The sequence below is a fragment of the Taeniopygia guttata genome, chromosome 6 (genome assembly GCF_048771995.1).
Source record: "Taeniopygia guttata chromosome 6, bTaeGut7.mat, whole genome shotgun sequence".
Classification (NCBI taxonomy): domain Eukaryota; kingdom Metazoa; phylum Chordata; class Aves; order Passeriformes; family Estrildidae; genus Taeniopygia; species Taeniopygia guttata.
Window position 1 is genome coordinate 16147825 of NC_133031.1, and position 22138 is coordinate 16169962.

General features: G+C 36.5%; 1 protein-coding gene across 2 annotated transcripts in view; it reads right to left on the minus strand.

Annotated features, from left to right (window-relative positions):
• The window catches only part of ADK (adenosine kinase), a 267429-nt gene that overhangs the window by 56839 nt on the left and 188452 nt on the right, over positions 1–22138 (minus strand). For both annotated transcript variants that reach the window (XM_030276802.4, XM_030276803.4), the window contains exon 7: positions 21352–21522. In XM_030276802.4, coding sequence (XP_030132662.1) covers positions 21352–21522 — 171 coding nt within the window. The remainder of the gene's footprint in view (positions 1–21351; positions 21523–22138) is intronic.

Sequence of the window (22138 nt, forward strand, 5' to 3'; positions counted from 1 at the left end):
ATAATAACTGAAGTGTTTGTACAAATCGCTATGTTCATAAACTCACCTAGAGAACTTTTAAAGACAAGCTGAAAAATAAAATTTGAACTCAGTCCACACAGAAGAGAAATGAAAGATTTGGTCAACATCTGAATAAACGAAAATTCTGAGTTTCAACTGTGCTATTTTTACAAGAACAGTTCTCTAAATCTCTGCTAAGCAAAGACACTTTGACAGTGGTACCAGTTGTATATTCTAAAGATCATAAATCAATAATCAATCAATAAAGTTTTGTAAACTTGGTATAGAATGATACAAAAAATTACCATTTCTGATTCTACCATATGTGCATTCTCCACATACTTCCAGACTCAAGGAAAAAAATTTTTAAGCCTCAGCTATACTTTAGAACAGTTGCCATTTAACCTCTAATTCTACAATTTTAAAATACTACATTTATTTTAGGATTTGTCTCACAACTATTTTTTAATTACTGAGATAACAGACTGACATTAAATATTAGTATCCATTTATATATTTGTTAACCAGTGCTATATGCTTAGTATATGTAAACAAATAAACCTGAAATTGCACCTGATACCTTTCTTATTTTACACATGACAAGTCGAAGGCTACAAATTATTCTGAAGCTGAAATTAGTAGTCATAGTAATAGTAGTAGTAATTCAGTTTTGGACAGGTTATTTTTAGCTATGTACTTGCTCAAGCCCTTCACTGCAGATTTCTCACACCTCTGTGTGTTTCAAAGTATAAATAATCTATTTTTTCCTCTGCCTCTAGCATTAAATTTGTGTTTAAATATAACAGAAGTTATTTCAAGCTATTTAGTTTGACTCACACTTTCCAACACAAAAGATTCCTGTGATTTCTTCCAAGATGCTCTGTCTCTTCCATTTTATGCAAAATTTGAAAAGAGCTGTAGGGTCAGGTCAGTGCTGTTCTTTTGTTCAGACTGCATTCTGATTTGGGTTCTAGAAATTTACTTCTTTCTCTTACATTGGTAATAATTTTTTTGGCCAAATACCAGGTAACAAGTGAATGAGAACATTCTAAGCAGTACTGCTATACTCTCAGAGCAGAAGCAGTGGCAATAACAGCACACCAGATGCTGCATTGAAGGTTTTTTCTTTTAAAGACAGTTATTTATGGATTTAGGGAAATGAAGAAAAAATAGGCTGGGGCCTCTGTAAAGTGGTACAAATTTGTAGAATCTCCTTGGTTTGAGGTTTATTTTCTTTTCTAAAAAGCTACAAGGAATGTAGTGCTCACATAATATACTAAAATCTAATTATGTCATAAACAACTCAGAACAGATATTCAGCACTAGCAAACATGTATACTACAACTTCCTAGTTCCTTACTTCTTGTCAGATTTTTATATCATGCATGCTCCTCTTTCAGTCAGGTTAATCAACTCTTCTGAAATGTGCTTAAAGAAGCCACATATGATATCTACCATGCCATGTTTTGAAAATCACTATGCTCTAAAAAGGCATTTTGATCTTAGGTTTAGACCATGAAAATGAACAGCTTATTTGGAGCCTGGATGGCTTACATGGCAAGCAGTGAACAGTTTGTAGAGGATACTGTGCTAGAAGTGTCACTTTAAAAAAATAATATTGAAGCAGTTCTTTAAAAACATGGCACTTGTCCAAAGCACATATGGAACATAAATAGAACCGTAAAATTCTATGCACCAGATTCGACCAAGGTCTTGAGTACTAATTTATATTTTCTCCATTTTGCTGGAAGACTAGCTGCATTTGATAAAGCTACTTCATAAGGACTCTGTTCTCCTAACATTTACACATCACACATCTGGACTTGGAAAAGGATTCTAAGTAAAAGAGCCAACTAATGCAGATCTTGTTTATGTTATGTGCAATTACTCTTGTGTCATGAATCTCCCTGGGATATCAGAATGTGCTGAAGACACTCAAACAAAATATACTTCAAATAAAAGTGCAAAAGCCTGAGTGTTTCTGTCTCTATCAACGATCTTGGTACACACAATCATGGAAGAAAATTAATGGTACTTGTATTTTCTAACAATATTGCACTTCATTTTTATTAATTATTTGTATGTAATTAGAGTTGCCCTCAGTATCTGAAGATCTCTGTTTGGATTGTTTTTCTCTCACAACTCGCTCACTGCAGCCAAGGGAACTAAGTGATGGCAGTTGCAACACTCAATTCAGTTACATAAACACATCTTCCTTGCCAGATTCCCCTGCGGTGTTCCCATTTCATGAAGTCAGTCTGTAGCATTTAGTAATGTACTGTACCAGCAAGTTTCTTTTCGTGTCACAACAGATTAGGTCCTCTGCTCCTGGCAGCAGAGCAGCATGTGTGTGAGCATCACACACATGGAATCCACCCCTCACCAGGTGGCTGCACCAGCAAGAGAACAGAGAAGAAATACAATACTTGACTAGCTAAGAACAAGAACTGGATGTCGGATTTTAGCAGGATAAAGACAGCTTTCACCCAGAAAATAAGGCAGATTTACTCCCAAGCCTGCTGCAGTGTCAACAACGATGAGTGTATCTTATACCTTCAACCATACACAAGACGCTTGTGCTTCAGTCTGTACTGGGTGTATTTGGCAGTAATGATAAATAATGCTCTGGCCAGACTGTCCCTGTAGTTGTAAACAGAGTTACACTTTTTAACATCACAGCCGGAACAAACACACCTCTGACTATGAAAGCAGTATGTGGTAAAAGAGGTGACACAGACAGAGTGACCTAATCCATCACACAGCCCATCAGCTGCAGGGATGAGGGGCTTTCTGGACAAAGTTTCCTCCACACCTGCCCGGCAGTGTGAAGCTGGGTGGTCACAGTCCATTGATTTGCCAGATCTTACCTTCCCCATGGACAGGTCACTGCCAAAGGCTAGCTGGGAAATTAGTGGCTGTATGTCTCTGCAAAGATCAGGCACAATAAGAGTCTCTGGGCATCTTTATAGCAGGCAGTGGAGCATCACAGAGGTCTCAGAACTACCTGAGCAACCAGGCTGAGCTGGTAATTCATACACAGTCACATAGCTGAAGGTACTCCTTAAGCACCAGCAAACTGAATCATCTAGTTTTGCAGGTTGCCTGTCCTGGGTCAGTTCAAATGTCACTGGTTGAAGAGTACACCTATGCACTTCAAGGATTAATTGCAAATTCCACTTGCTGCCTAGATAAACATAAAAACACTGAGGGTTGTTTTTTTTTTCTGAGAGACATAGGAGAACAGAAAAAATCCAAATAAAAACAGAAGTAGTTGGAGTAACTTATTTTTGATTAAGAACTACAACACAATGAAAGAGGCTTTTTTTTGATCCTCTTACACAATCCTCAGTCAACACTGAAGCTGTGTAAAAAAGTTTCCTTCCTTCTTTCTAATTTAAAACTTCATTTTCCTTTGGAGTCCTTGGATCAGATTAAAGAGTCTAAACAACAGCACTGCTATATAAAGCTGGAACCTGAACCACCAGGCCTACACGTCCAGTTTGAGGACTTAGGGAGGTTGGATCAAACTTCCTAGCTAAAGTGACTTCCTTACTCTTTTCTAAAACTCCTACAGATAAATGTAATACCTAACAGCACCATGTCCACATCTCTACCCAGCAAAGTGAGATTCTTTCTAAGAATTCTGACACTACACAATGCAAGGAAGACAAGATCAACCACTACATGAATATAGATCAATTTTACTTTCACATTTTCACATAGAATTGCTAAAGGCTGGCTCCAAGTGTTGACAGGTTTGCTTAGTAATTCATGTGACATGCTTCTCTTCAGTTAAACAAGGAAAAAACCACTTCTGTTCCAGCATAGGATTGTCCACAAGTGGACACAATACAAATCTGAGTTAAAGCTGTTGTGCTTAAAATGATGTGCTCTCTCAGTTCAAATTAATGTTTCCTTGTAGACCAGTTTTCATTAAAGGAGAATGACTGATATGGTGGATTAAGTCAGCAGGCCCTGTAAACTGCTTTTCTTCAAGTACCCATATTCATAATTGTTATACGTATTGAGGTTAACTCACGCTGCCTACCCATGGGAAAATCTAGCTATAAAAATGAATGGTCTACATGTGTGCTAAGAGTTTTCACCTTTTACTTGCCCACAAGTCATATTGAGGTAACCCACTACTGCCCTAGTGGTTAATGCTAACTTGGGAAATCTAGTACCTGGCTTCTCAATTCTACTGGTTAGTGAGCTGCACACCAAGGTATAGAAGTTACCACCTAAATTCTTCATAAATCTGCCATCTCTAAAGTAAAAGAAGCAGCACGTAAAAATCACACCACTTTCTGTGATGCTATTTTATATAACACTAACAACCTGTAAATAGCCAAAGGATAGTTTTACTTAGTTAACACTTAAAATGAGATAAAGTGTCTCCCTGAATAGTACACATCATTTTCTTGAAACATTGCAGGTAAGTACCAAAATTCCATAGAAGTCTACAGGTTAAGTATGAACTGTTGGAGTCTCTTTTGATAGGAGCCAGTGAAGCTTTTCTTGCAGCTTAGTGGCAAAGAATTTACAGTACTAGCGATGCTAACAACCCAACATCCATTTGCAACATAAAATGTTCTGTAAATCAGTGTGTTGCTGTTTGTCTAGAAAAGTGTGTGACACTCTCAACTTCCACTTTCAATACTTGTGCAGAAAATATTCACAGCTCAGGTGGCATTTGGGTATTTTGTATTTCAGAACTAGCAAAGAAGTCTGGTGACATGGTCATTGCTATGGTAACTATACTTTTGTAGTAAACACTGAAGTAAGTAGGTACATAAAACATGTATAAGTTGTCACTATATAAGTTACTGTTGCCCTGGGGCTGCAGTAATTTCCTTCCTCTAAAATCGTTAAATCTAGCCATAAATACTTGGTATCTCTCAATGTCCTATAATTTCAATAAGATGACAGGGCTCCTCGTACATAATATAGTACAAATACACAAGCATATCAATTTATCAAAATAGGAACTTTCTGAAGAAGTAATTTATTGGCCTGCAAGTAGCAAAGTTGAACAGGCTTCTGGCCTGAATAAAGCAAACCACTTCCAGGTTTGCACTTGGGCAAGACTGAGCTATTGTGGGTATAAAATGCTAAAGCAATTTCTCCATCACTGGGAAATATAGAGCCATTTCCAGGCAGAGAGCTCCACTGGATCATCTCAAGTCTTTTCCTTATTCTTTATTTCCTCCTTTCCTCAAACTATCCACCAATGGCTGAGGTGTAGAATTAAAAGACAGGCTGGACCCTGTCTCCTTCAGCAAACAGCGGTAATGTGCAGAAAAAGGTTTTGGTCCCCCCTTTGTGTTCTGTTCTTCAACATAAAGAATATTTGACCTAAGGAGGTCCTCTTTTTATCCCAGCAGAGCAATATAACACCACTGTTATGTCTTTCATACACAAACTTGTTTTGGAACAGTGAAGTGCAAGCTTAACACGTAGCTTAACATAAGCTTCCCACACATAGTGACAATGAACTGATACTCAGAGAAAGGAAGCACAGTTGTCTTCCAATTTAGAGCAGGACTGTAACTCTGCTGAGCAAGGGACTGGTCTACCCATGGCACAGAATGAAGGCAGACACTGATAGGTCAAGTGGATCTCTTGGGATCATTTCCTTGGCTTACATTACATGTATGGCTTGGAAGTCTTACGCTTCAGAAACAAAGTGAATAGTGTTCTGTGACAGCTGCATTATATCATCATATCAAATGGATTAGGATGGCCATGGAGACTGGAAGGCCTAGCCAGCTATCAGTGACGAGGGAAGTACAGCTGAATACGTCTTTTACAGAACATATACCAACATATGCCCAGCGACTGGACAAACATCAACAGACACCCTTTTAAACTAGAGAATCCCACTGCTGCAAGAAAAAAAGAGAAAAGGTGCTAATTTTATGTATTATGAGAAAGCATCCACTTTAATGTATCATTGATGTTCTGGTCATCTCTCCAATGCCAATATTAAGCCCTGTTTTTCACTTAAAGCAGATATTTGACCTCTGTTTGCTGATACATATACTGTATCATAACCTTACATGCATTGAATATATTTTCTGAGTGTACAAGAACTTTATTTATGAATCCTTTGACAACTAGGCTCTTTACCACAGATACTCATTGGCTGTATCCCAAAGGGTTTACATATGTCATAAGTAATTGTCGTTTGCAGTTTGACATTCGGGCTATATTCAAAGATGGAAATTTTTACACAAACTATTCACGATTACTTTATCTAATTATATCTAGAAGGACTAAAACAGTGCAGGCAGCTCTAACATGAGATCACTGAAATAGTAGTTATCAGTCCTTGCTTCATGATTTTATAGACTGTAACAATTTATCTCTGGGAAAGAAGCTCAAGGACTGTTTTTTGGTTTCTTACTTTTAGATGGAATGCCTCTAATTAACTACATCCCTAATCAAAAAAAATCACATTCCACATCCTCTTTTCTTAAAAATATCCCCCATATCTCTGCTGCCTTAGTTACACTGTACAGAAGGAACCTGAGACAGAAGCTACAAGTCTAGAAAGGGACAATAGGGGGCAAGATCTCCATATTCCTCCAGCAGTAAATTCCTAGCTCAACTCAGGCTGTAATGTGAACTTCACACTAATATAACTGCAAATCACCCCCTCACAGGCTTCATTCTCCAGTGGTGCTCTCACTTCATTGTGCTGCTTTGCTGATACAGAAGGTACACAAGTACAGGTTAAGAGGCTGGTGCACTGTGGCTGTTTGTCTCATGCTTGGTTACGTTTGAAAATCTGTTCTTAGAAGTCAACACCAATAAAAAACAATTTAAGGTTGGTACAACTTGAGAAGAATAGAATTTTTTGTATTGTTGTGTAATCTTTGGTCTTTTGTTTGGAGTTCATGTATGATGCTTTTAAAAAGCCATAATGATAATGATGATAATGATAACAACAGCAACACTATTAATTAATAGTTATTATAATATTAGAATAATATAAGGACAATAATAATAATAATCCAGGATTGAAAATTTACATCAAGTAAAATCAGGGTATGAACTGATAACTTCATTATTAAGAAATGCAAGTATGCTGTAAGAATTTTGCAATCCACAGCTTGAACATAATCTCAGAAAACCCAGGGTTCGGCTGATATTGAAAAAAATTCAACTAAACTAAGGCAAAAGATAGACAAGCATGTTACTCATACATTAACTCCCACTTGTCTTGATCCTATGAATGAAAACATACATGAAAAAAGTCCAATGTTCTGAAACATAATTCCCAGCTAATTTACTTCTCCAAACACTAAACTATTTATTAGTAACAATAGTTATTCTGCAGTGTTACTACAGGATACCGTATCATTAGTACTCTCAACAGCAGGACTGAGACCCCTTCCCAGCACACAGCTCCTTCATGGTGCTCTTGTGCTGACAGAGGACCAAGTCAACAAAGAGCCAGCTACTTCTCACAAATCTTGCCCCACACAAACCCTGCTGTCACATTAAAAACTAATGTGGAAATACAGGGAAGCCCAATCTCCTTTCCCTTTGCTCCCCTGCATAAGAGTTAGGCATAATTCAGTTAATACATTCTTAGCCCACAAGCCTTCACTCTGTTCTGCTAGAATTCAACAGTTGTTTTAAAACATCGGGTCTACTACTGAAAGTTGCTGGAAGTATTCATGCAGAAAGCTGAAAAGATTGACAGTGAATTTTTTTACTTATATAGCAAAGACTAATTTGTATTTTACGCTGTTTCAGCAGTCTTTAACTGTTTTCTTCAAAATCACTGGCTCAGTGGCACCATATGGAGCATGTTGAACTTAAGGTACCAAGAATGTGTCCAAGATATATCTCACTCCAGTGTGTTAAAACATTCCACCCTGCAGCTGTCATTATAGGAATATAATTCATACCCTAAAGTTTAAAGAAAAACAGTGTAGCTTTCTATGCTTACAAAAATACAAGATTCTTTGGTTCCAAGTAACAGTCAGTAAATGGAAAACAGTTAATCTTAAAAACTGCTGTCTTAAATATTTGAAATTTTAACTGATCATGAACTGCTTTAATGCTGCATGATATTTAAGACTGAAAGCAAACAAAACAAAAAAAAAAAAAACATGGAAGAGAATTCCTAAAACAATCATAGTGGCGGGTCTTGTATATCCAGCTCTAGCACAGACCATCATTACTTCTTTTCTTTTCCATTCACTGCATTTATTTTAAAAAATTATATATATGATTATGGAGCAAAAATCTTAGCTACATTTTTAATGGCACCGAACAAGTGTATCATTAGTATTATGAGATTTCACCTCTCTCTGGTCATTACTTCTCTTTATTCATATTATTTACCTCTGTTTAAAATGTAAGTTTCTCAGGACAAGACATGCCTCTTACTCTGTTTTGCATAGTGTACAGAACTTTAAACATCAGCTATAAAGTTAATTGATGTAATAATAAGGATAGGAGATAGGCAAGAAAAAAGAAACACATGATGGTCTCTTAGAAAAGCTGTCTTGGATGGACACAATTCAAATAGTCAGTTCACAAGATAGTAATACAAGATGCCTTAGAAAAGGATTTGCAAACCCCCATTTTTACATGTCAACCTATCATCTAGTCTGTATATGGTATGTTTCAGATGAGAACTATTTTAGAGATTTAAAAACTTTTATTGATACCATTTCCCATGGGCCTTTCTCTACAAAGCCAGGAAGTTGTACGAGGCTGATGGAAAATGTTTCAGAAATCTCCTAAGGTTGTCTCACGATATGTTACTGATAAATGGAGCACTCCTATGTAAGCCTGAATACCCTGGAGGCCTCCATGGGCAGGCAGGAAGTTGTGTGTGCCCTGCCCCAGGCTGGGATCTCCTGTGGACAACCCTGCCAATCTTCCACTGACAGTCCCAAGGAGCAAGGGCAGGGAGGAGGCCTGAACTCTGCGTGGCTGCAGGCAGTGCAATAGGAAGGAGACATTTCATACCTGCAGAGCTTCCTGGGAACAGGGGGAGGCTTTCTGCACCTTAGCTTATGCCGCCAAGATGGGAAGTTGGGCTGGTTGGGAGCACAGAAGCTGGCTCCTGGGAGACAGCAGTAATTCACTCAGTAATAACTGCTATCAAAGACCTGGGTATGCCTTCCTCATAGCTGAGACAGGCAATATAAGATCCACACAACTGTTTGAAAATGTGGAATTGAAATAGGAAAATATTGCAGAATTATACAAAATTTGCACCCCAGGCTGTGGCTGGGTATGAGGTGCTTGATTCTAGAAAGAAATTTGCAAGAAAAAAGAAGCCATCAAGGAAATGTTATGAAAAGGTAAGCATTGCAACTTACTCCAAGGTCAATTTAAATTAGTAACAGGGTTTGGGCAGCTTAGTATAGACAAAATTACATCTCAAATAGTTTTCAGGATGATTTGGATGTATTTCAAATCTCCTTTTACGAATTTTATTTACATGAAGAATAGTTTTTCTTACTTGTAATCCTAAACAAGGATTTATTGCAGAAGATCTTACTAATAAATAAAGAAACAGTAGCACAGAAAATATTTTTCAAATCTAATTAAAATAATTAATTTGGAACATTTCTACATAATATATAAGTTACCCAATTCTCTGCATCCACCTAACGCTCAAAATCATTACAATATCATTGAATGTACAACATTGTAAAATATAAAAATTAGGGGGTTTGCTTTGTGTTTCGTTACATGAAACACAATTCTAAAAGTTGTTATCTTGAACAGCATCCACAAGACAAAATGTCTGTATAGCTTACTCCTGAATTAAGCATTTTCCTGGTTTAATAACATTGTTCAATAATCTATTACCTGCTGTCTTCCCACTAAATCTACGCAAATGTTCTCCTAAGTAGGTAACTTCTGTTAATTTATGTTGCAATATTTTACACAAAGCATTTTTCAAATTCAAGTAACAATAAAGAGGAACATGTTTAAGAATAGCAGAAGTTAAGCATGGTTAAAAGATGATAACTGACATTTAAGTTCCTAAAAAAAAACCAACTCCAGTGGAAGAGGTACAAAATGAATCCGTATGGCTTGAATAAAGTCTGTTACAATGAAGACCCTTCCCTAAAATACTTGATATCTTTACTATAAATGAAAAGATAATTTTGGGGCAGGTTATGTTGTCATTTCCTTGTGGACTTAAAAATTATCCTAAGATGATATTAACACCCTTAACACTTTGATCTTGATTTTAGCTTGTTCTACCTGAAATATATACATGCACCACTCATCCTGGGACACAGAGTTCTTGTTTGAAATATTAAAGAAACTCATCTGCAAGTAAAGCTAATATGGACTCCTGAAACATACTGTTTTCATGGGGTCTAAATAATGGGTGCAACCTCCCAACATTCTACAATTTAGAATGCTCCTAAGCATGTCCACCCATCACTCAGGTAATGCTTGTTCAGAGATGGGTTACAACTGGCAGCATAAGGCCACGTACTTCTTCAGTTCTTTTCATGACTTTAGATTCTAGAAAAAAGGAATTTGGTTCCAGATGATGAGTGTTCTTTTTTGAGCAGTGAGATTCAGTAGCTTGACTCATTATCGTAATTCACATATACCAAGATGCAGCTCCATCCAAATCTGGCATTTACTTTGATGTTCAAATCAAATGCATAGTTTGGCAACTATATATGCAGAATTTAAATTGACTGATCCATTTATCTGAAACTGGTATGTGTCCAAGACCACTCACAGATGTATTTCTCCTGCCTTAGCAGAAATTCCAACAAGAGGAAAAAGACATGTTAATCATAGCTGCTCCAAAATAACACATACAGCAAATACTGTGTGTTAAGACCATCTGACTGCCCATCCGTGTTAAGAAGTTACGACAAACCAGGTAAACTGATGATAAAGGATACCTGTAATTCCATGAAATTTCAGGTATTTTCCCAGATGAAGGAATTGCTCCTTGCAGAGCAATCATGACTACCACAACAACACATTTTATGGTTACCACTTAATTTCTCATGAAAATTCCAGTTCCTTTTTTTATTAAAAGGACAGTTGCACTGGAGAGCTCAACAGTCTGACAGACAAGTTAAACATGCCCTGGTTCTCAGAGGAATTCCAGAGCAGAAATATGCTTTTTTAAAATTGATCCTAAAGATAATCTAATTCTGTCAGATATCTTACCTGCCAGGGATCAAAAATACTGCCCATAGCTTGGCCTTCCAGATTCTCAAAAATAGAATCCTTCAGAAGGGCAGGCACGGACAAAGAGAAACAAACATGCTGTTAACTGGTGCCTGCAGACTAGTTAGACTTACAGGACAATAATACCAAGATGAAGAAGCAGAATTTCTCAAGTTCTCAATAAAAATAGTGAGTTACCCTTGAATTGAGATCCATGAGTTTCCAGCATCAGAAAAATTTAAAATAAAATTCCTAATTCCAGAAATACCTGAGACATCTTCAAACAGATTATTCAACTAGCAAGGCAAAACAGCTTGAAAAGTATCACAAAGGACAGGTTGGTTGGGGATCCTAAGGGTCTTCCACTGGAATGTGTACCACCTTGCCATTGCCTTCAAGAGAGTTTCTCCAATGCTAAATTTGCTTATTGAATGCACAGCCCAGCTGGGGCCAAGCTCCAGCCCAGCTCATTTGGTGGGACCAGAAGCAGATGCTGATGGCCAGTTCCTTTGCAAGGGTGGAGAGGAAGTCCTCTCCTTAACCATGAAGAAAGGGAAGGAAGAAAGAAACTTTCTACATGTAAAATTATAGCCTCCAAATAACATAAATTGAAGATGATGGGCACAACTGTTCATAGAATTTCAAGTTCAGAGTAGGGGGTTTCCCTCTACATCATTAGAAACATAACCAATAAACAGATTTCTGTATTTCAGAAGTTCTACTACCCCAGTCATTAAACTGCTACAACTCTGTCTTTTAGAGGGAAGCTCCTGCACCTGGAAACCACTTCAGCATGGAAAGCAAACTGGCTTGTGGATGTTTGTTTCCCTGATGTGATTGCAATGTTGCTGGTTTTGACACAGAATATGAGGAGTCAAAGGAGGGTCTGAGGACTTAATTAGCAACATTTTGACAATGTTACTTATCACATATGGAATAGCAGAAGTTTTACTAAGGTACAGGCTTAATGGATCATTTCTCTGGAGAACTAAAAAAACCCCAAATGTAATGACTAGGAGGGATAAGTTCTGTTAACTTAGAACAGAAAACTTATAGAGCAAAGCAATTTCTCCACATTGCTTCCCTGGGAGGCCAGTACTTAAACAAATGGGTTTTTAAGTCAGAATATGACCATTAAATGTGAAAATACAACTTAAGGACACACTTTGATGTGGCTGCAAAATTATCACCCTAAGGCTATTATAAATGGGGTGGCTTAAGTTTATAAATAAGGCAAGGTTTTAGAGATCAATTAATGCCCTTGGGAAAGCTATGGATGCTTTTATCTATTTTTCAAATATTTTAGGTATGCTGCAATATATTTTTTCTATTTCTTTTACAAGCTTATTTCCTGCTTTTAGGAAAACTCTGAAAAAAATTTTAAATTAGCAAAATATTTTTGCAACTCTTACATATTTTTATGCCCCATTACATATGCTTCATAATATATGCACAATTAGGTTTCAATTTAATATCATTGCCTAAACTCTAAATTGTAATTAAAAAATAAAATACAGATTTTAATCAGTAATAGTTTAGCATAAGTCCATTCTAAATACCCTCAATGTTTATGTCAGCACGTGAAGGAAAAATCTCTCTTCATTAATTTACTTATACATAGCAATTTTTCAATAGTCTTAAGGAAACATCAGTGGATTAAATTTACTCCTATAAAATCTACAGAAGGAATCCTGGTAACAGAAGATTATATAGCTAATTGGAAAGAAGAGAGGGTTCAAATGCCTAATTTTGCTCTTTGTTGAAGCAAGCCAGAAAAACGAAACTAGCTAAGAGATTTATAATGAGATGTGAAATTCTCTTGAGGGAATAAAAATATTATATGAGCTATATAAACAGAGGGAAGGAAGGTGTTGACAGAGAAAGATAACATGAGAGAAAGAACAAGGCTGAAACTGCAGTTTTGAAAACATAGTGCTACGCAATAGTACAGAAAAATAGGTTAACATAATAACGATATTGCCAATTCTATTCCAAGACCCCCAAACCAAGTTTTCAACATTCTGAACATCAGCATGGACCTACTACTGCCTGCTCAACTATCTTTCCCTTTTCCCCCCTTTCAAGAACCTTTGTTCAGACTCAAATTTATAAGCACAAGAAGCATCAATACATACTATTTAGGTAAAAACTGTCTCTTTTATAAAAAAAACCTCTGTCCAAGAAGATTTACAGCTAATATACAACTTATCCATTCATTATAACATTTGAGTCAGTGAATAACTGTTTCTTTGCTGCATTGCCTGGGAGACCCTAACAGCATTGGCTGCTTATATCTGATGAAACAGAGAGGTTATCATGCTTTCTCTTTCAAAGTCCTTTGTACCACCACGCATTACCCTCTCATCTAATCAGATCCAGTGATTGTGTTGTTTGAGAAAGCTGGACCTGCTCAGTGATTAACAGCAGTCTGGTTCACAGAACACACTACTGCTCTGGATGCAAAATCATTAATCTCAGTAAAGGAGGCAGATGACATCATATGATAAGGGCAGGTGAGAGAGGTCTGCATCACTTCACATTTAGATGCTATCCACAGGGAAAACATGGCACTGCAGCCTTAAAATCCAATGAAAGGACTATCTATAACAGGGGGAGAATCTCCAGTACACGTTGCCATAAGAGGCTTTAGCATAACCTAATCTCCTGAATAAGAAACTGGCTATATCTGCCCCAAATAGGGCTTGAAATGTGGAGGCCATGAATTAACCTTAGCTGGGTTGGAAAACAAAGCTTTATTATAACGTATTTTTCACCTACATTGTTGTCTGCAAATATCTCTGTGAAATTGAAAAGTTCTGAATTTACACTGATTTGATGACGCTTTTGTGAACATATCAGCTTCTATTCTTGTTTGTATCAACTATGTAACTCAATTTTATTCATAGTCTTATTTTTGCAGTTCTTAAATTATATATTAGATCTTGTATGTTATACATTTTTGCCCTAGTGATCTGAGTATTAAAAGGCATATGTAGTTTACCTTTGAAAGGCTTTGAGAGAGATATGTTAATATTATAGAGAAAACCGAAAGCCAGATTCTGCACATTTTTTCCTCCAGACAGGTGAGTTTTGTCCAAGATGTAGTCGGCAGCTGAACACATTTCAGGACACTTAACTGAAGAAAAAAGTTAGAATTCAATTTTGCTTGTTCCTGGCTCTGCTCTTGCTCTATGACCTTGGGCAAATAACCTTTCAATTGTCCACCTGTAAAACAGTCAAGACTACACACCCACCTTATTGGTTTATTCTGAGCTTTAATGTTTATGAAGTGTTATGAGATGCTCTGGGAAGTGCTACAAAGTGAAAAGGGTTATCAATCATTGTCAGTAAAACACAAGCTGCTGAAATACAGTGGAATCTGCTTTCCTCTCTCAAAGGACATTCTGTCTTGTGCTGGTTTTTCTCCTGTATTCACAGTCTTAAAAGTATCTCAACACTGCATAGCATAAAGAAGGATAAATATCTCTAAGCATTCTGAGAGACTACCAGAAAATATTTTTAGTTCTAAGAAGTGAAGTCTGTTGGAAAGCATAAGTTTTACTTCTAAATACCTGCTTGTTTCCCATTACAGGAAACAAGAAAAGACATTTTTTGAGATAGGGTTCCTAAATTGCTTAAATAGCTAGGCATTAGCTGAAAGCAGCACTAAATATAAATTTAAATACTTGGCTCTCAATTTTCCTTTCATTCATGATATACAAGGTAAACTATACTAAAATAATTACTTGCTTATTACTCATGAATTTCAGTGGAGCAGCTGAGACAATATAGATAAATAAGATGATTAATTGAGACAGAATGAATCACAACAAAATATGTTGTTGTAAAAGGTATGGTTAACTCCACAGTGATTCATATCATTTCAGATAACAGGGCTTTTATCAAAAACAGCTGCAAGGTTGGGAAATTATTTAAAATCATTTTATCTTAGAGAGCCACTGCAGTTCACATGGGAGGGGAAAAAAAAGAGGAGAGAAGAAGCAGCAGATTCAGTGTCTGCAGCTGAAATAGCCTTGGGCTGTTCCAGCATCCTTCCCACAGCATATCTTTACAACACACCACTGACATGATCAACCTCCCTTGTGCTAGAGACGCTCTCATTTTTCAGATGGCCACAATTTATTAGATATACCACTACTGAAAAAGTTAATTCTATGAATTAAGGAGCAATATTACAACACCATAGCTTCCCTATAATTGAAAACGTATCTACCACAGGAAAAAGGCCTCAAAATTTTAAAAAGACATAAAATAAAAATAGTATTTATTTTTTTTTCCATTCAGAATTACAATTTTTAATTCCCAGGCTACCTCCAAAGACTTTGCAGAAATCTAAAATGTAAGATTTATAAAAATAAATATTATCTGTTTACTGCAGTTTGGAAAAGAAACACTAGCAACAGCTGACCTTAAAAACCTCTACCTGTTAAAATAGAAGGGAAGATGAGATGTCTCCTTACAAAATTTTTTCCCATGTGTTTAATAAACTGGGTCAGAATATCTGACTGTGATTTTTAACTGAATCACAGACTCCCTGTAGGGAACTGTGCAAACCTCAGTCTCTCGCCCAGCCTAGGAACTGAAGATAATTACCCTCACCTGTGGGGTAAAGTTTCTGAGAACTGAAAGCACAATGAAAAAGAAAATATCAGTATATAAATTGAAATGCAAAACACTAACACCCAAGTTAATGTAATTTAAGATTATTACCATTTCTGAAAATTTAATTCCAAGTGAACAGAGATGTAGATGATAAAGGCTGAGCTCTTAGGGATGATAGCTTGCCAACAACCAGTGACTGAAAATAATGTCTCAATATAGATCAGGTCCAGTAGGACAAGAAATTGTTTCTTAAGGGCTCTTTACATAACACACATGCAAGTCAGCAGTACTAAAATGAGCCTCTTCAAGATAGTCTCTTTCAAATACCATCTATTATTTGCCTATCAATAATAATTATAAATGTTTACTTGAAAATACTTACAGAAACATCAATTTAGTGATATTTATGGCATGACCAGCGATTCTTTGCTATGTTCCTCACTTCTTAGTCCCATCTGATACTGAAGAACAGCCTAAAATATTGGTCTCTCTTTCATTATTTATTGAAAGTCAAACTGTATTTCCCTTCTTCCCCACACCAAATTACATCTGCCACCTTATTTTCTCCTGACTCCTACTTCTTAATTGTTTCCTCAAAATCAGACAACTCACCAGTGTAAAAGGACACTTGTGGTTGTGGAAAGCTATCTGCTAGGTCTAGAAACAGAAGGAATTGCACTGAGTAAATTCAAATCAATTCAGTTATGCCATTAGGAATGCACACTAGTTTGAAGAGAATCACCATCAGGCTCATTTATCTTACAAAAGTGATTATGTCTCATTCAAGATTTTTCTGGGCTGCAGGTATCAATCTGATCCCAGGTGATAATGCAGCAGAGGAAATTTGCAGGTGGAACTGAAGGTTGTTCTCCGTGTCATATCTTAATGCAATATATCAAATTATGTGGAATGAGAGTTTACAGCAAGGGAATAGACAAATTTGTTTCAAAAGTGCCATTTAGGTGTAAATCCTAGTATGTTGGACATTATTTATGCCAGAAAACTTTTCAGTATTTCCATTCCCTCCCTTAGCTAAAACAAGCACAAAACTATAGACTGCCTGCAAGCTCAAAATGAGGAGCATGTTAATCTCACCAAAATCCCACCAACTACATTTTATATTTACTGTTTTTTGTTGCCACTGAAGAGAATTTTCCATGTAATTGGAAAATTACATGGAAAGAGACATGGAAGAGACTTGCCTTTATAAGGACTTTGGAAGGGTATTAAAGGTCGCTGTCCAAACCACCTACATTTGTGTGGATCTTTCTGTTAGTATTTGATACCTCATTTGAAAATACTTTAAATAAAGGGGGCACAATGTACCATTGCAGTATAATTGTGAAGAGGAAATTATGAAAGACCCATTTGCTATCTTATTCCAAAGGCATTAATCTCTTTAAAGCTCAGGATTTCTAACTCTAGAACAACCACTAAAGCTATTGTCATTGCTTCTTAAAATGTACAAGTCTTGTGCACAACCTGCTTTCTTTTCAGCACATTTGCTGTCATACCAGCAGCAATTTCCCAATGGGCTCACAGATGCTCTGTCTTTGCAAAACTTCAGCTTATAATGCTGTAATTAATTTGTTCAGAGACTGTTTAGAAGTAACAGCTCTTTACATTAAAGACAAAGAGGATCAATTTCTAAAGAGTAATTTTTATCTTAGTTTTCTTTATTATTTTGTACTTAAAAAAACCTCACGATTTCTCTTCTACATAATCTTCTCAACCTCTATGGATCACTGTACACTGAATAACACAAGTTATATCAGTGGTTTATTGTTTTTGTTGTAAAGCATTAGATGAAAAGTTCAACGTATCTATAACTCCAAAGTTTCTAAATTCTAAAATTTTTCAGTGATACCCTGCCTACACATAGCAAGAGAACCCAGAAGATCTTTACCACATCAATATCAACAAATATTCCTTTGAGCCATGAACTGGTGCCAGATGCGAAGATCAATCACGTGAAAGCCTTGCAGTGTCCCTTAAATCCTGAACTGCTATCGAGGTGCACATGCAAAAATATAGACTGTTCCCCCAAGGCAGTTCCTTCCCTGAGGAGATGCCATTGTAACTCGCACTGGAAATTTAATTCAGATTCCTGTGTCCATTAAAGACCTTGATGGGTCACGTATTTAATTTATATCACCATTTGGCCCTAAACAGGAAAATTAAAAGTGATACATACCAATTTAGTTTCTTGCCTAGAAAAATTGCCTAGAATTAGCTTTACTTGCCTAGAAAAATTACTGTGTAGGAAACTTGCTACAGCTGTGTGTAAAGATGTTGCTTTCAAAGCTTTCACTCTTTTGACCATCCTGTTACTGAAAGTTACTCTGAGTTGTAAAATATGTATTCTAAGGTGAGCTTTTACAGCTGAATTAAGCAGCAACTTGTGACAAAGCAGTTATCATCAGGAGATAATTGACCTTATTTGAGAGTTAAGCATCCTGAGGCAAAGTAGAGTGTGCTTAATCCTGGCAGGTTAATTATCCAGTGATTATGGTAGCTTGGAAGGTATTACTGCTAAGAACCATTTGCAAAATGACACTATTAAAAAAACCTTAATTTAATAAAAATTAAAAGCAATGACAATAATCAAGTTCTTCAGTCATGTATTGCTAGATAATGACTGCAGAATGGCCCTACTTGGTTAACTGCAATGACCATGTAATTATTCCTTTTCTGAATGTTCTGTACTAAATTTGTTATATGAAGTACTGTTAATAAATAGAAAAAAATCAAGACAAGTTGTTTAGGTAGATTGTAAATGAGATTTAAACAAATTATCAAAACACCAGTGGTCACTGAGTTAATGCTGAAATTAATACATATACTGAGCTGTTAGCACAGCATTCAGTGTCTAAACTGCAGTTAAGGGTATGCTGGCATTTACATTCAAAACTAGAATATTTATTCTGAGAGGTTTATAACTTGCCCATTTTAATTACCATCTGGCTGAAACTTGAAATAACCAATCTCCATTCAGATGTAAATTTTTAAGTAGAAGATGTAATTTAAAATCACTTTGCCAATTGTTTTTAGTTTAGGAATGGGAGCAATTTGGAATTTTGCTGCACTTGGATGTTTTTTTATTATTCAAAAAATAAACAGCTCAGTGCTTAACAACAGAATTTTATTGGACTATAATGTGAAGATAAATATAGGGAAGAATAAAATTGTGTCTAAGAGTCTTGTTTGTACTAATGAAGCAAAACCACACAACTTAGTATGCCTTATTTGTTAACTTATGCACTTACACTGATGGAAAATGTAGCATAAAGGAAAAGGAAATCACACTAAATGAACAAAAATTTGGTGTTGGCTAGCTGAAGTGGTTCATGACCCATCAACATATACACAAACACAAAAAAATCCTGAATATGCTTGTAGCTGAAATTCATATGGGAGAAAAGAAAAAGCACCAAAAGCAAGGGTGGAAGCTACAAAGGTAGAGTATGTCAGATTGAGCTTTGAGTTTTGCAACTACTCTTTATCAAAAACCATATGCAGAGACTGACACTGAGAAGACACAGAAGCTGCTCAAAACTAGAAGTACATTACGCCAAGAGCATGGTTTCAAGTGACACAGAAAAGCATGACAATAAACCACTGCAAGCAGCATTTCAACAACACCAAAGCAGCAACAGCAGCAGGAAGCTGAGACTAAGAAATGACCAGGTTTCCATGACTAGTGTAAGAAACCAAGAGGCTGGTACACTGAAGTATTTATACATATCGTACTGCCAAGTTTAAGGATGATCACTTAAGTTTAAATAGCATCTTTTATCCTGAAAGACACCCAAATGCTTCAAAAATTATATAGGGAAAATGAAGGGAGTCTTTCAACTTTAACAAACATAACAGTACTACACAATATTTTTGACAGCAGGTGAATAATACCATAACAAACTGAAATGACAGAGGAAATTAACCTAGTTAAATAAAATTTCTGAAATGGAAGTGTCACCTGTATCATGGGCCATTGCTTGTAAAATACACAAATGCACAGAAAGTAACAACCTATGAAAAATAGCACCACTGTGATCTGAATTTTCCTAATAGGTCAGTTGAGCAATATTTATATAAAATATTCTCAAATTTGAATCCCAGAAATTTCTGTGATGCTCTTCTACTCTAAAATTATCTAGACTTGGTATTACATAATCTGTGAAGTCTGAACAGAATTTTGTGTCAAGATTACACTGCTATTTAATAAAAATACTCAATACCATCTTTTGTGAGGACTGAATCAGAAAATACGTACCAAGGTAACAGTTGGAAATAGCAAGAACATATCTGGAAAATACTTTTTCTGTATAGTTAACTTTAGTTAAAAGGGTTTCCCTTAGCCCATCCATTTAAAAACATTGCAATTTTCTTTTTTTTTTTTAAATAAGTATTTTAATTTTTTAAAGTCCTATCTATATCTATAAGGTATTTAAGTGTCTATAACAATGCTAGCCCCTATGTGGACATATGGACAATAGTTTAAAGACTGACTTTATTGGTGCGAGTCCCTTCGTCACAATCAGGAATAACCACTCACAGGACTAAGTTGCTTTTCCATCATTTTCCTTTACTCCTGTAGTTATCTTGAGTGACAAACCCACATTTCATTTAGTTGTGTCACACATTTCAATGCTGCTTTTTTCCACCTTTTCCTGCTGAGAAAACTAATAAATATTTAAGAACACATTCTAAAGAGAAGAAAAATGAAAAATTATGAGGGAAATCTGAATTAATTTGGTCTATTAAGATGTACTTCCAGGCAGAATTTCATGCAATCTCTTTGCCAACTTACACAGCAAAGATAAGCCTTCCTCTGATGGGCTGCCAGTCCATCCACCATAAAATCAATGAGAACCTTTTAAATCAATTCTCTATTTCTTGGTTTTCTCCTCCCACTTCTCCCCAAAGAGTCATCTTCATCAGAGAAAATGCTATTAATAGCAGCACTATGGGCAAGGAATCAACTAACAGGAGCTCAGTGGTAGCCTTTCATATGTTTTCTTTACAGCAGAGTTAAATTCAGGGTGAGATCATTATGCACATGGACAGTTATTACAAAGCACCAACGTGTTGGGTGCTTCCTGCTAGAATGAGCAAGTTGTAAACCTCTAACAGGTCAAGTGACATCTCTGGCATCAACTGAAATATCCCAGTCCAGTGACCACAGATTTAACTTTCTAGTGACACCTCACATGGTCAGATTCCCTCTATAAAAAAAGAAGGACCATGAATTACAAAATCATCAACGTTGCAAAAGACCTTCAACATCATCAAGTCTAACCTTTGACATCACCACCCCATCAACAGGATCTGCAGCACTGAGTGCCATGTCCAGTCTTTTCTTGAGCACCTCCAGAGATGCTGACTCCACCACCTCCCTGGGCAGTTTGCTCCAATGCTCGACAACCCTTTCAGTGAAGAAATTCTTCCTGCTATCCAACCTGAACCTCCTCTGGCCCAGCTTGATGCTATGTCCTGAGGAAGCTCTGAGACACAAACACCTAAGTGCAAGAGATACAGACTCACCGTTTCATTTCCAAAAAGCACATCCACGTAAGGCATGACTTTCATCATCGGCTCTTTGTAGAACTGGCTTATAAATGGTGCAGAAAGATTCAAGCTGAAGATCTTGTTGTTGGCAGAAGCCTGAGCAGCCACTTTTAATACTGCTTCTGGTGACACTGTCAGGAAGAATCCCTGCAAGCATCAAAACAAATCAATGTATGTTACTAATTTTATATTAGGTACCACATGAAGCATGCTATTTCTGTAAAGTCTCTCCCAGCCCACATTTGTCATACATGTGCACAGATAAAAACTTCTGGGAAATACTGCCTTACCTTTAAGGTATTAAAGAGATGACAAAGAATCTGCATATGCCTAGCATCACAGCCTTTCAAAATTAAATGTAACTCCTTACTTCTGCATTCCACAGACTACACTTTCCCATGACAACTACAATTAATGTTCATATCTTAAAATGTGATATATTATAATTCTAAATGCCCCCTTATAGTACCAGAATCAATCAGACTGTGCTGCTTAATTCCAAAGTCGAGTCTGAATCCTCTGTACACAGCTAAGAGACTAATGAAATCCCTAATTTAAACATTAGTACCTTGTTTACAGTAAAGGCCTTGAAAATGCTGACTTTGCAGCACTTGTTACTGTTTTACAGAAAAAGCCTATGGGTTTTCATGTTTCCACGTAGGCATTTTATTTGCCCCCTTCTTCCAAAACTACTTTCCTTTACTCGGAGCATCCACATTTAAGTAAGTACCAACTTCCACAAATCGCTACTTGTCTACTAAAT